Source organism: Cnephaeus nilssonii (genome assembly GCF_951640355.1).
Source record: "Cnephaeus nilssonii genome assembly, chromosome: 11".
Taxonomy (NCBI): Eukaryota; Metazoa; Chordata; class Mammalia; order Chiroptera; family Vespertilionidae; genus Cnephaeus; species Cnephaeus nilssonii.
Window position 1 is genome coordinate 64,858,218 of NC_137082.1, and position 14,999 is coordinate 64,873,216.

The 14,999-nt window shown below is 49.1% G+C and overlaps 1 protein-coding gene across 1 annotated transcript in view; it reads right to left on the reverse strand.

Annotated features, from left to right (window-relative positions):
- Window positions 1–3,919: 3,919 nt before the first annotated feature.
- The window catches only part of UROC1 (urocanate hydratase 1), a gene marked incomplete at its 5' end in the record, with an annotated part of 32,792 nt that continues 21,712 nt past the window's right edge, over window positions 3,920–14,999 (reverse strand). Inside the window, 4 exons of the mRNA XM_079785130.1 lie at window positions 3,920–4,187; window positions 5,386–5,485; window positions 12,783–12,864; window positions 14,563–14,662. Of these exons, the coding sequence (XP_079641256.1) occupies window positions 4,047–4,187; window positions 5,386–5,485; window positions 12,783–12,864; window positions 14,563–14,662 (423 nt within the window). The 3' untranslated portion in view covers window positions 3,920–4,046. The remainder of the gene's footprint in view (window positions 4,188–5,385; window positions 5,486–12,782; window positions 12,865–14,562; window positions 14,663–14,999) is intronic.

Consider the following 14,999-nt stretch of genomic DNA (forward strand, 5'->3'; position numbering starts at 1 on the left):
CACCGGGAATTGAACCGTGACCTCCTGGTTCATGGGTCCACGCTCAGCCCACTGAGCCACACTGGCCCGGCTCGCCCCCTTTTTCTTGCCTCATTGATTAATCTCATCTCATCTTCCTCGCTCTGGAACTAGGATTCACTCAATCAGCTTCCCTGGTTCTGAGGCCTTCAGACTCAGACTGAATCACTTCAATGGCTTCCCTGGGTTTCCAACTTGCAGATGGGACTGCCATGTTATATTTATCATTTAGATCTATCTATAAATATCTATATAATTATATATGTATAGATAGATATATCCCCTATTGGTTCTGTTTCTCTGGAGAACCTAATACAAACATAGATTCAAGTCCCAACAGAAACCATGCAGGTGACACATATGTGTAAGAAATCATGTCTGATATGCCCAAGAACAGACAAGCACACTTGGCCTTGCTATTGAAGTACAGTAGGAAATAGTAGGGACTGTAGCAAATTGGAAAAAACAGGCCCAGCCCCAAGGGGCCTCCAGCTAGATTGCTGTCACTGAGGTAGTGAGGGTACAGTGTCGCCTGATCTATTAATTTGTTCAAGTAAATGCAAAGTCTGAAGTTTTAAGTGAAATCTCCCAATTTGTGACAATTGGTGATAACGTAAATTATATATATATATATATTTTTTTTTAAAGGGCAAGCCAAACAAAATGCAACTGCAAGTCAAGTCCAGTCCCCAGCCCCCAGCCCTCAGCATAGGAATCTATTCTGGAAGGCCAAGGGCAAGAGAGCATACCTCTCAGCCAAGACCCCCTCAACTGGCCTGGGCTGGCCAGCAAGTAAAGCACCTGCTTCCCAGGGAGCTCCAGGTTCATAGGAAGCAGAGACTGCCCAGGGAGAGAATGTCCGAGGCAACTAAAGCCTACACCCATTATAGACAATTTGATTCTATTTTAATTGTTTTGTTGTTTTTGTTAATCCACACCTGAGGATGTTCTTGTTGTTGATGAAATGGAGTCCTTTAGAGAGAGTGGAAGGCAGGGAGGGACGGGGAGAGAGAAAAACATCTATGTGAGAGAGACACATCAATTGGTTGCCTAGGGCACACACCTGGATCAAACCTGCAACCCGGGTTCCTACCCTTGACTAGGAATCAACCCTTTGGTTTCCAGGCCAACGCTCCAACCACTGAGCAACCAGCCAAGGCATGATAAAACATTTCTAAGTGGACTACACATTTCTGCTATTAAAGAAAAAGCTTCACTGCTGAAAGCTTTTGGAAAGAAAGGGTTTATTGAGCCATATGCTAGCCAGAAAAAGGGCTACCACGTCCTGGGTATGCAGTTTAAACCACCAGCAGCAGGGCTAGATGGGGAAGATGAACATATCTATTCTCCTGTAGCTGACCGGGTTCTTTTACAGAAGTAAGTTGTTTTGAAAGGATTTACATTGGCTATAGATAAGGGTTTGGGGGACAGGAAATGGTGAAGCAGGGACAGTTCTAGGAGAGGTGCACAGTTCATAAAGAAAAAAGATTTACTACTTTTGATTGATTGTGGGCAACAGTCCAGAAAGTTCCTGCATAAGCAGGATGCAGTGGCATCTGATGGTCAGCTGTTTCTTTTTAGACAGCCACCTGGAAGTTGATTCAAAGCTCCAGCAACATTCAGCGATATAAGCAGTCTTTTGTTAGTTGGCCCACAGCTATTAACTGGTTAATTACCATTGTCTCTGTACCAACTATAATTTAATTTAGGACTCAGAGTTTTTTTTCTTGTCACTACTTTCGTAAAAAATAAGACAGAACTGGACACGTTGGGCATCCATGCTGTTCTATCCACTCCATGGTTACTGAGGCTGTGGTCAGTTGCCCTAAACCCCCACTGAGCCCCATGGTAGCCAAATTCTGGACATCAGTAGTCCCTTCTCCCTGCTGGCAGCTGGCAGCAGGCTGATGTGCTTGTGCCCAGCAAAGTAGCCTGCTCCCTGGCATGGCTTGGTATGGAACCAAGAAGGGTTCTGAGGCCTTTGCTTGTGGGTAGAAGCCATCTTTGAACTTGGCCCAAAGCTGGCCATCGAGCCCTACCTGTCCTTAATAAGAGAAGGTGCTGGGTGGGAAATGGAGGGCCTGGTCTTAAAATCGAACATATCTTCTTCTGTTTCCCTAGGGACAGGGAATGCTCAGGCAGCTATAGGAGCCAGGGTGCTTTCCAAGGAGACTTGTTGACAGACGCCGTGCTGGTTTAGATGCTGTGCTTGCTGTGTGGAACCAAAGCCCTGCTGGGATGACTGACAGCTGAGGACCAAGGAGTCTGGAGAGGGGCAGGCCCGTGCTGGAATGGCAGCTCCATGGGCTGCCAAGAGCACAGGTTCCTGGGCCTTCCCGCGTGCACCCTGCCTATGCCTCTGTGGACCCAATGGTTGCTGCACGTCAGCATCACACCTGAGGTTCTAGCAGGAAGAAGGGGCAAAGGCAAAAAGCAATCCAGCCGCATCGCTACATTTTTATTAGAAAAGCAACAGCTTTCCCAGAAGTCCTGCCTGGCATACTGCTACCTCATTTCATGGGCCAGAGCTAGGCCAGAGGTCACTCACTCCTAGTTGCAAGAAAGACTGGAAAATCGACTATTTTTACTGGTTCTATTGCTGACCAGACAAAATTGGGGTTCTGTAAGACTGAAAACTCAGAATCTAGCCAGACTAGCTCCCTCTCTGCAGACATGGAAGTGGAGGGGTGAAAAGTTTTCTGTGGCTCTTTGGAAACCCATCCCCCGATCTCTTTCTTAATTCTTTGTTTAGGATGAGCCATTTTTAAGTCTGTAATGGGATCAACATGGGGCTAAGCTAAGACCAGAAACTAATGAGAATAAGGTACGTGGTCAAAGCTGCTCTGCTTAGCATGGCAAGGTCACAGGGGTCTCCCAGTGTAGAGAGCCAGTAAGCCTGGTGCCGCCAAGGGGGCCTACATGACTCCCTGCATGGCCCTGAGTGTTTATAGGAAAGGGAGCAAGTCCTGATTACCAGTCTGGGGGGCAGGAAGGATGAAAGAAGAGGAGCAGGGAACTCATCTCTCCACTTTGCTTCTTTTTGTAATTGGGGGAAGAATAAAGCAGAACCACCACCTCTTTAAAGAAAGAAAAAGCACCTGCTTCAAAATGAAGGCCTGAAGAAGCATGGTCACATGATCCCCTCTGCCTGGGTCATCTTCATTGAGGCTGGGCTCGGGGGTCTGGCAGGGGCGGGTGAAGCCAGCCTCAGGTCCCACACTGCTCCTACAGGACATGTGGTCCCAAACGGGCCTCCTGAGCAGACATCTGTCATAAGTGATCAGCCATGGGTAGTACCCCTGCTCGCTCCTTTTTTCCCCAACAAAGTATCACTAACCTTTAGGGCAGAGCTCTGCCAGCCCTCATCCCACCACCCTGCATCCACCCCGCCCACACCACGGTCCACAGCTCTCTAGACAATCCTTTATTTTCCTACCTTCATCCCTGAACCCCTCCAAGCCCAGGGCCTGGTGAATGTTCCTTTGTGCCCAAAGCTGGGGCATGGGGGTACAGAAAGTACCTGCACAGACAAATGAACAGGCTAGCAGATGGAAAGAGAGCTGCATGGATGGCTGGAAGATGGGCAAGAGACGGTGGTTGATTAAAAACCTGCCCATAGGAAAGCCCGCCCCTTGGTAGGAAAAGGAATGACAAGAGGCTTAGAAGGGACTTAGTTGATGCCCAGCTCAGCCAGTATTCATGACACGCCTACCTCCAAAGCTCCTGGAGTCTACTCCATGGCGAGCTTGAGGATGTAGCCCCAAACAAGACTTTCATTGCCCTCCCAGGTTCTCAGGGGAGCGACATGGTCATGGAGAAATGGCTCCACCACTGTGGGCCTCAGCTGGCTCATCTGTGGAATGGGGACAGCAATAGGCCACCCTCTAGGATGCTGTGAGGCCAAATGAGGGCACGGGTGTGGACCTGCTGACCCAGGAGAGGGAGGTGTGCAGCGAAAGACGTGATGTGGCTGTTAGGATGAGGACAGGGACCAAGGGGGACAGGGGACCATGGCAGGCTCTCCGTGCTCATGGCCGCAGGGCCTGCTGGAGCATCTTCTCGTCTGCCACCTGGTGTGGCAGTGTCACCACCAAGCCCTTGTTCTCCCGCATCGTCTCACAGATGATCTCATAGGCCTTCTGGTTCCCGGACCAACAGCGGCGGGCCACCTGTCAAGGGGTGCGGAGGGCTGTGCTGTAGCTGGTGCCAACATCACCGGGTTCCCAACAAGGCATTCTGGATACACCGGGGCTGGGCTCAAACCCCTGGAGGACGCTCTGTACTATCGGTGGGGTCAGTCTGTCCCGGCCCCGCCCGAAGCTCAGACCTCCTCCTCTCTAGGCCACATTACTACTTACCTGCCTCTCTGATCTGAAACCAGCTAGCCTTCTGCCCAGCCTCCCCACTCCATGCAGGGGCACAGGCCAGGCACCCAGGAGTCATCCTCAGCACCCCTCCTCTCCGGCTTCATAGATGGACACCCACCTTGGATCAGCCTTAAAATCTCTCTCCATCCACTTCCTCCTCCCATCTCCATCATCAGGGCTCCCTGGATGACTGTCATGGCACCTCCCCCACCCCCCCTCGCCTCCCTGCAGCCATTCTTGCCAAGCCCCGCCCACTGGTCCCCCCCCCCCCCCCCCCCCCCGCCTCCCCAACCCATCCTCTTACTGCTTCACTGCCTTCAGGATGAAGACTCTCCTCTGCTGGGGGCTCCCAGGGAGTTGGGCCTCCAAGCACCCCTTCACCTCCACTCTCACATTTGCTATCCGGCCCACCCAACGTCAAACTCTCTGGGCTCTTGGGCTCCTTATTTCACTCAAGACTGCACATACCCTTCCTCATTACCACCTGACTTCCCGTTTGTTCCCCCTTCCGACTGCCTCTGATTTGGTCCAAGAGAGGAAGGAGCCCCCACCACACACACACACAGACACACACACACACACAGGCCCATCCTGGATCACAGCAAAGCTGATCGTAGCCGCAGGGCCAGAGGCTGTTCTAGTGAAGGTCCTGCACTCTCGGACCTGCCTCAGAGATGGTGGAAAGATGAGACTTTAAAAGGAGGCCTCTCCTACCAGCAGGGGGGGAGTGGGCGCTCTCACTGGGCAGACAGGGTCAGATGCCAGGGGCCCCCTGTGTGGACAGAGGCTGGACTGGAGGGTAAGGCCAGAGGCCAGGAGATGCAAAGAAGCCTCTGGAAACAGCCCAGAAGAGCTGTGGTAGCTGATGAGGAGAGACACGAAGGACCAGGAATGGCCATTTCTGGGATAAACGGGACAGAACTCAGTCTCAGATCTGCAGTTGGAAGGGGCAAAACCACTGATGGAGAGAGAAGGCAGAGGAGAGAGCAGGGTGACTTACTCCATTGGAGACATCCCAACCGAGCATCATCTTGGCCCTCTGCTCAGCCTCCTGGGTCCCATCTAGCACGAGGCCAAACCCACCATTCATCACCTCACCCCTGGCAAGAGACAAAAGAGTTTCCAGGTCACCTCTGGGTCCTGACCCTCACAGAGCAGGCAGAAATGCATGTGAGCTTTGGGCTGTTCTGGAAGCCCTGTTTGAGGATGTCTTGTGGTCAGCCCCTGGGGCCAAAGCCTGTGCCCTCTTGACAGCCTACAGATGCAGGAGCCTCACAGTGCTGTGCTGTCCACTCATGCCTCTGTGCTTTACCCCATGGACCCTGAGCCCACCTTCGGGACCCACTCGTGTGCCACATTGTGCTTGAAACCTGACCTCCCGAGTGCGGCCTGACCCCCTTCTCCTGTGGCTCTCAGAGGCCTTCCTGAAAAAGAATGCTTCCTCGGGGGTCTCTTGCATTGCTCAATCCAATTGTGATTTCCTCTTTATGCTCCTTGTCTTTCTTATCTCTTCTTTCCTCTTGCTTTAGGTGTATTTTGGGGTCCTGATTACTTGATTTGAAAGCTGAGTTCCTTTATTTTTAGCATTCCTTGTTTCCTAATTAACACATTTCTCTGAATTCTGTTCCGACCACCTTCTCTCCCAGGTGTGATATGTTCTTATGTTCATTTGTTTCTTAGCAGATGTCATTGGAATCTACTTGAGTATGTTCGTGTCTTCCACTGTCCGCACATTTGCCCCGTGGTTCTTCTCCATCAGCCATGAGGACCCTCTCCTTCCTGGCACCCCTGGACTTCCGTCCTCGCCCTCGATGTCATTATCAATGGCTGCTGGGCCCAGCCGAAGTTCCTGCTCAGCTCGAATCCCTCCACTTCACGTGTCCCCTCCAGTTACTCACTGGAAACGCCCTGGATCATGTCAGTCCCTTCCAGGGCTCTTCTGCCAAACACGGACACCTGGGACCACAATGCATGGCCTTCCAGTACCCAGTGCCAATGAGTTTGCTCTTTCTCCTTCCCATGCCCGGAAGGTGCCTCTAGTTTCTCTAGTCTCAGATCCTTCAGGACTGTCAGGCCTTATCTGCTTCTCTGCCCGGCCGGGAACCTACTGATAATTTCAATCAGTTCCCACCAAGAAGGGGAGGAGCCCTCTGCCGCAGGAGCCACCAGTGCCCCTCTGGGCACAAAAGCTGCCCCTGCCTGGCCCTCAGCCTGCTGTTGATGCCAGCCCGTACCTGGCCAGCCCCGCGCACGTCTTGCAGCTGGGAGCCTGTTCGCAGGCATGGGGCTGGCCAGGTATGGGCTGGCTGATGCTGGTTGTCAGAGAAGAAAGCAGGCTAAGTGAGGACTCCCGTGTGCCCTTCAACCAAAGAGGTCATTTTGAGATTAGAACTACGTCTTCCATTTTTGGGTCCATAAGCCCAGATGGTCAGAGACCAAAGTTGCTCAGCTCTAGGTGTCCTCTGCAAACCTCGCCCACGGAGGAGCCCTGAGCACGCTGAGCCCAGGAAAATGGGGTGCTAAAGGCAGCATTGCTGTCAGTGCAGCATTTGGGGACAACTAGCCCTTTGAGGAAAACATAAAAGTAGAACCTAACATCACACATAAAGAAAAACAAAATATTTAAAATTACAAGACAAATAAATAAATTTAGGACAATGTTTTGTTTTTAAGTCAGGAGAGGGATAGGGGTTTTAAAGGAACACTTAAAAAAAACAAAACAAACAAAAAAAAACAGAGCCAGAATAGAAAAGCCCCTGTGAGGAGAGGGGATCTGCCCGGGGACCCATGCCAAAAAGCCCAGCTGTGGGGAGGGTGGTTCGTTCTCAAACCCCAACAATAACTCCGTAGGCCCTGCTTGGGGCAGAGACTGAGCAGTACCATGGCAGGGGGCCTGCTCCTTTCTGCCCGAAGCGGCTCCTCCAACAGCGATCTGGGCTCTAGAGCTCCCTGCTAGCAGCAAGACTGTCAGGTCTGCCCGGGAACTGAGGGCTCCCTGACCAGTCACTCTGCCTCATATTCACCTTCCCCACCTCGTCCCTTCCCAGGTGGGCTTCCCCAATAACTCTTTTGTACACTCCCAGCCCGACCTCAGCCCCCGCCTCCTGGAGAACCCAACCAGCGCAGATGCTTTAAACAAAGTTCAAAGCACAAACCCAACACACCCATCTTACATCTAGATTAGATGAAGAATGCCTGCGAATCAATAAGAAAAAGCACACAACTCAAAAGCGTGAGCAATTCAAAAACCTCAGCGTGAGCAATTCAATTCAAAACAAGAATTTGTTACTTCTTGCCTTCCAGGCTGGTAAACCCCACGTTAACATCCAGTGAGTGATCACCTTTAGTGTTGAGGAGGTTATGCAAACAAGAATGTTTATATCAGGAAATTTGTTGGCAGCTATCATTTAAGTTGAAAAGGCCCACCTTTTTTGAACCGGAGATTATAACTAGCATCCCGTGACAGAGCTTAACATTTATAGGAGGTATGCCACGTGCCAGACCCTGTTCTGGCACCTTTACAAGAGATTGGTGGTGGATTGGCACAGGCATTTGGGCTAGGCCTCCTGCCAACCCAGCTCAACCCAATCAAAGTTATTTATCTCCGCTGGGTAGTATTTATGTCGTCGATGGGTCTGTTGTAGCTATTAGATGAGCTTGCACACGTTTCTTTTTTTTTTCCTTCATATATTTTTATTGATTTCAGAGAGGAATGGAAGGGAGGAAGAGATAGAAACATCAATGATGAGAGGGAACCATTGATTGGCTGCCTCCTGTACACCCCCTACTGGGGATCAAGCCTGCAACTAGGGCATGTGCCCTTGACTGGAATTGAACTCCAGGACCCTTCAGTCCACAGGCCCACGCTCTATCCACTGAGCCAAACTGGCTAGGGCTAGCACACATTTCTTAGAAGACCTGGTGCATGTTATGCACTATATAAGCCTTAGCTATTATTAACTCATTTAATCTTCACCAGTAGCTGCAAAGCAGTTGCTATTATTATGGCCATTTTGTTGATGAGAAACAAAGCTCAACAGCTTAACTGGTGCAATCAAATCGACTTCAGAATCCATGATGTTAATTAAGCAACAGAATTGTACATACAAAGATGCTCCCTGCTGCACTGGGGATAGGCAGGCGAAGGAGGTCTCTGTGCACAGATGGCGGGAGCCCTCGATGCCCTGGCTACGCAGAGGGGTCTGCGGGCAGCAGAAGCAGCATCACCAGAGCTGGTTAGAAACGCTGAATCTCAGCCCCTCCAGACTTCCTAGTCAGAATCTCCCTTTGAACAAGCTCCCCAGGGAATCCTGTGCATGTTCAAGTTTGAGTTGCCCATTAAGAGGAAAAAATGTCAGTATCTGGATAAAGATGGTTGATCAAATACACCAATTTATTCCTCAAAGACATGGGCCCTGGACTGGTTCTGGGTGTAAGGACAGAGGCACATCAGAAGGTGAGAGAGCGAACATGAAACACAAAGATGGAGGACAAGTCTCAACACCCAACAGTGAGGCCCTGTCCCTCCCACCCAGCTCCCAGAACTGACCGAAACTTCCCTACAAGGGCAGGAGAACCACCTAGCCCGCTCTAAACAAGCAGACAGTCCAGTTGGCGTGGCTCAGTGGTTGAGCATCGACCTATGAACCAGGAGGTCATGGTTCAATTCCTGGTCAGGGTATATGTCTGGTTTGTGGGCTCAGTCCCCACTAGGGACATGCAGGAGGCAGACAATCAATGATTCTCTCTCTCTCCTTCTCCCTTCCTCTCTGAGATCAATAAAAATCTATTTAAAAATAAAAAATAAATGAACAGACAGATATCAAGGACAGCTGGACAGACACCACAAGGACAGACACCAAGTGAACAATCAGAAGGAGGGGCTCCGAGGAGACAGAGGCAACAGAGAAAGCAGAAAACGACACATAGCTGACATTGCTCATCAGGAAACATAAAATGCAAAAACAAAACTAAAAGCAAGTCCAGTAATAAATAGCAGGGTAACAATGGTAAGATATGTACACATATAATACCTTAATAAAAATGAACAAAATTAAAAATAAATAAAAATAAATAAATAAATAAATAAATATGAATTATTACCATTTGAAAAATAAAAAATAAATAAATAGCAGGGTAAGTTTATAACCTAGAAACATGGATTTCCATACAACAACAACACAAAACGAAGCTGGAGTTGGATGTGGTTTCCTCTTGGAATAGGAATGGTCATAGGCCAGACTTTTTTCCTGTTGATTTTGCAGCAAGCTTCACAGGAGTATCTGATGGATTAAATTATGTACTTACGTGTGAATGAGTCTAATGAATTCCACCATGAATTTGAGGTGTTCCCAAAAGAGCCCTTAAGAACAGCCAGAATACAGAGCTGGGGGGCAGCCCGGGGGGTGGGAGCCACTTGGGAATTTACATTCCCTGTCCTGAGAGCCCTAGTGCAGCGGGTTGGAGCAAGCAGTGTCCTGCCTGAATTCTGGCCCTGCTGTCTCCTGTTCAGAGGCCCTCGTGCTGTTCACTCTCAGCTGCTTTGCTCTGTCCCTTCCTGCCCTCTGTTGTCCCATTGGCAACGATGAGTGGATCTGGGAGGCAACAGATCTGGGTGCAGATTCCGGCTCTCCTACCAACTCTGTGGCCTTGGGCAAGTTACTCCCCCTTCAAAGTCGCTCTTCTCCTCCAGAACCCTCTCAGTAAATCCGACAACAAATGGCCAGGTATCCGATACCAGGCACTCTTCTCGTCCCTGTTTTCTCCAGCCGTTGTATCAAAAAGGACATGCATTCCGGTTACATTTTCCATTAACTAGAGCCGCCTGACTGAACTGCAGCTGGAAATTTCAGCCAAGCCGGCCCATCAGAATGCCCTGGGAAGCTCAAGTGCTGAAAGTCTTGGCTCTGGAGGACAAAGCCAAGCTTGATCCGGTCAAAATGGGCTCCGAGGTCACTTCAGAGGTGGCCAGGCCCAGGAAACTGTCCTCCTCTCTGGAGACACAGCACCCCCTGCTGCTCTTGTCCTGGGAGTGTCCCCAGGTGACCCCACAGAGACAGACCCTGGGCAGGTGCAGCTTAGCCTCTGGTGCCTCAGTTTCCTCATCTGTAAAATGTGTCTTCCTTCTAAGATTAGGTGAAAGAATGGATTTAAAGAGTCTACAAAATGTTGCCCTAGCTGGTTTTGCTCAGTGGATAGAGCATTGGCCTGCAGACTCGGGGGTCCCAGGTTCGATTCCAGCCAAGGGCATACGCCTGGGTTGCAGGTTCGATTCCCAATGGGGGGCATGCAAGAGGCAGCCAATCAATGATTCTTTCTCATCATTGATGTTTCAATCTCTCTCTCCCTCTTCCTTCCTCTCTCTGAAATCAATAAAAATATATTAAAAAAATAAAAATAAAAAAAATAAAGAGTCTACAAAATGCTTGCCATGGGGCCCATGTGCAATAAGTGTTAGTTATTCATTATTCTTAGCCGCAGATGTGATATTATGACTTAGAATAAGAAATATATAGTGTCCCAAAAAATGTATACATACACTTTGAAATACATACACAGTATTTATTAAAATACATTTCATTTTCAAAACTGAGTGATCAGCTGTCAAAGTGTGTATACATTTTTTGGGACACCCTGTATACACTGAGTAGCCAGATTATTATATCTCTGAATGCATAATAATCTGGCCACTCAATATATATATATATATTGGAGGCCTGGTGCATGAATTCGTGCATGGGTGGGGTCTGGCCAGCCTGGCCAGGGGGAGGAGACATGGGCAGTTGGCTGGCCTGCCTGCTGGTCGAACTCCTGGTCAAGGGGACAATTTGCATATTAGCCTTTAATATATAGGATATACACTGAGTGGCCAGATTATTATGCGTTCAAAGATCATAATAATCTGGCCACTCAGTGTATATGGTCTTTATCCCATTTCTGGCACAGAACTGAAACCTTTGGAATACCTAAGTGTTGAGAACAATAAAGATGTCTTTATGTTAATGAGGTGACTTGTCCCTGCTCCCCCCCCCCCTACTGATAGGGGTTGGTTGCCAGGGGAACCAACCAGGAATAGAGGGTTGGAACTTCCAGTCCCACCCCCAGACCTCCAGGGAAAGTGGAGGAGCTGAAGGTTGAATTGATCACCAATGGTCAGTGACTTCATCAATCATGCCTATGTAATGAAGCCTCTGTAAAAACCAAAAAGGATGGGGTTCAGATAGCTTCAGATCGGGGGGTCAGAATGCTTCCACACACCACTATGTGGGGCCCCAAACACCACAAAGACAGAAATTTCTTTGTTGGGACCTCATCCTATGTATCTTTTCATCTGTTGATTTGTATCCTTAAATCTCCTTTGTAATAAAAATCTAGTGCAGTGATGGGCAACCTTTTGAGCTTGATGTGTCAAACTTCGCCAAAAAACTGAGCATAACTCGGGTAGTGTGTCACTTTGAGGAAAAAACTAACTCTAAGACTCTAGTCGCAAATGTTTCATCCTCAGGAGCAGCAAATGTTTCATCCTCGGCATGCGGCCGCGTGTCATCAGAAATGGCTACGCATGTCAGTGCTGACACACGTGTCATAGGTTCGCCATCATTGATAGTGAGTAAAGGGACTTCCTGAGTTTTGTGAGCCACTCTAGCAAATTAATAAACTCAAGGAGGGGGTTGGTCACAGTTCAGTCAGAAGTAGGCAACAAGCTGGGCTTGCGATTTGAAGTGAGGTGAGAACAGTCTTGGGGGACTGAGCCCCTGACCTATGGGATCTGAGGCTTTTCTCCAGGCAGATAGTGTCAGAATGGAGGTGAACTGTAGGTGCTGGAGAAAACTGGTGAGTGGTGCGAGAAAACCTGTACATGTTGGTAGTAGAATTGTAGTGAACATCTTCATGATGAAGCTGTGACTGTCAGCCAGATTGAGACCCTCCCAGAAACCCCAATTTCCTCCTGGTGAAGACTAGAAACAGTACTGGCCAGGGCAGAGTCCTGAGCCAGGGAACCCAGGAGAGCAGAGAACCCAGGCCTCCTGCCTCCCTGCCTGTCTGCTGGGAATCTGGGGTGGATTGAAAAGACAGTACTGTGAGAATTCCTGAGGAAATAGCTGTGAATGCTGAGTGAAAACTGGCATCAAAGGGGCAGTCATGGTGCTTACAGCCTTCCCGTCCTGTGTGGCAGGTGAGACCCCAAAGGAGGAGTGGTTTGTGCCAGACAGAGCATTGCACACTTCACCCGCAATGTTCTGTCCCTCCAACATCCAGCTCACAGGAGGGAAACATCACAGTAAAGCCTTCAGCAGAGGGAGCTTGGGAGAGGCAGGGCCCGGGACCCTCGAAGAAATCCCTGTGCCTGCCAGGGGAGCCTGCACCCCCACCACCTGTTCTCCAAAACTTCCTTACCAGCCCACGCCCCCACCGTTGTGAAGAGCGACCCAGGTGGCTCCTCGAAAGGCATCACCCACGAAGTTCTGCACGGCCATGTCTGTGGAAACAAAGCCACCACCCGTTATTCCCTGAAGGAGGTGGGCCGGGCCCAGGCCAGGCCAGGCTCTGGCCAGTATACAGTGGGCATCCACGGACCCCACTGGTGGAGCCAATACCATTCAGGCCTGGAGGACAGATGGGGAACTAGGCACAGATGACCCTAGAAACAGCAACCATTTATGTTTGCAAAGCTAAGCCAAGGCAGGAGAAATGGACAAATCCCACTGGTACCCTTCCCTATAATGATGCTCGCTAGCACTGAATGCCAGATAAAGTGCCCGGAAGCAGGAAGAAAATAGAATTAACAGGGAGGTGTCAGTGGTTTTAGTTTAGAGATGTAGAAAGCCAAATAACATCACTCCCACCCTTAAAACAAACAAAAGGATGGGGTGGCGGGGGGGGGGGGGGGGCAGAGATCACAAATTAATGACTTTTCTTGACTCCATCAGAGAACTGATGTCCTAGGGCAACTAATTTTAAATCTGGAGAGAGAGAGAGGCATTTCCAAAGAAAAACTGAACCCAACCTGGTCACCTTACAACTGTCTAAACTGATAAAGGACAAGCATGATCCCTGGGACTGTGAGGTCCATGGGACATGGATATACAGGGGCTTGAACCCTTTGACGGGCTCTTCTTCCAAAAACTCCACCAGGTGCTCACAGAGAATATCAGGGAGAATCCTGAGTATGCTTTTTCTTGGTGCTGGGCTGTGAAGACTGGGAAGTGCCATGAGCTAAGAAATCTAAGAAATGCAGCTCTAGGTGCTGGAAAAGGCCAGGAAATATTCTCCCCTAGAGCCTCCTAAGATGTCACCTCAGCTTCTACTTTGCAGAAAGAAGAGCAAATTAAACCCAAAGCAAGGAGGAGGATGGACATACTAAAGATTAGAGCAGAATTCAATTAATTTGGAAGCAGAGAAACAATTGAGAGAAAATCAAATAAACTAAAATCTTCTTTGAGAATATCCATAAAATTGATAAACTTCTGGCCAAACTGACCAATAAAAAAGAAAGAAGACACACACATATGAACAATATCAGGAATGACAGAAAGGACATCACAACTGACCCCAGAGACATTAAAAAGATAATAAAGGGATGCAACTCTATAATCATAAATTTGATAACTTTGATGAAATGGACCAATTCCTTGTAAAAAGAATAGTGTTCCTGAGAGTCCACCTCCTTCCCTTGGGATCCTGTCCATAATAGCAGGACCCCTCAGGGGCTGGGAATGAGCAAGCCACCCAAGGAACAAAACTCATCAGCAGCTGACCTTCCCTGAACACTGGCTATGGGTCCCTGATGTGATGCTGGATGTGCAGTCATTCAGCTTATTTTTCACAACAGCCCTCGGAGGTAGATACTACTGTTATTCCATTTTACAGACGAGGACATTAAGGTTGAGACGTTAAGTACCTTGCTGAAGATCACCCAGCAAGTGATGGGGCCAGAAGCACACCCAATTCTAGAGCATCCAACGGTCCCAATTTGCCCAGCACTGGCCCAATTTAAAAACCTGAGGTCCCATGTCCCAGAACCCCCTCTGTCCTAGGTTGGTCACCCTCTGTCCCACCTTTCAAATGCCAGCACATTTTTTGTAACATTATGATAAACCAAATGAATCAATTGATTTTTAAATAAAGTCCAAATCCAACATTAAAAAAATTGTTTTTGATGTTTTATCTTCCTCACCGGCACAGAAGGCAGAGCCGTCATAGATGTTGGAGGTCTCCCTAAAGGGACTGTCCGTGCCACTCACATCATGGTGGTCTCGGCTCAGGACCACCGGGGCCTGCAGAGTGCAAAGATATGAAGTGTCAGCCAACAGTGTCCACCACAGCTGCCCAGGGGAGGGCAAAGTTGCATCAGGCCATACCAGAAGCCCTTCAGATACCGCCCCCTGGGAAACAGACATTTAGCAAGAGGAACCACCGATGTTTTTGATGTCCTTGCGTAGCTACTAACAGATTCTGCTTATTTTGACACTTACTATGTGCCCAGAAGCCCCCATATAAAATGTCACCGAGTCTTCTCAATAACCCTACCCAGGTAGGCACAACTGTCATCATGCCCATTTTATAGAAAGGAAAACTGAGGCCCAGAGAGGATAAGAAACTTGCCCAACATCA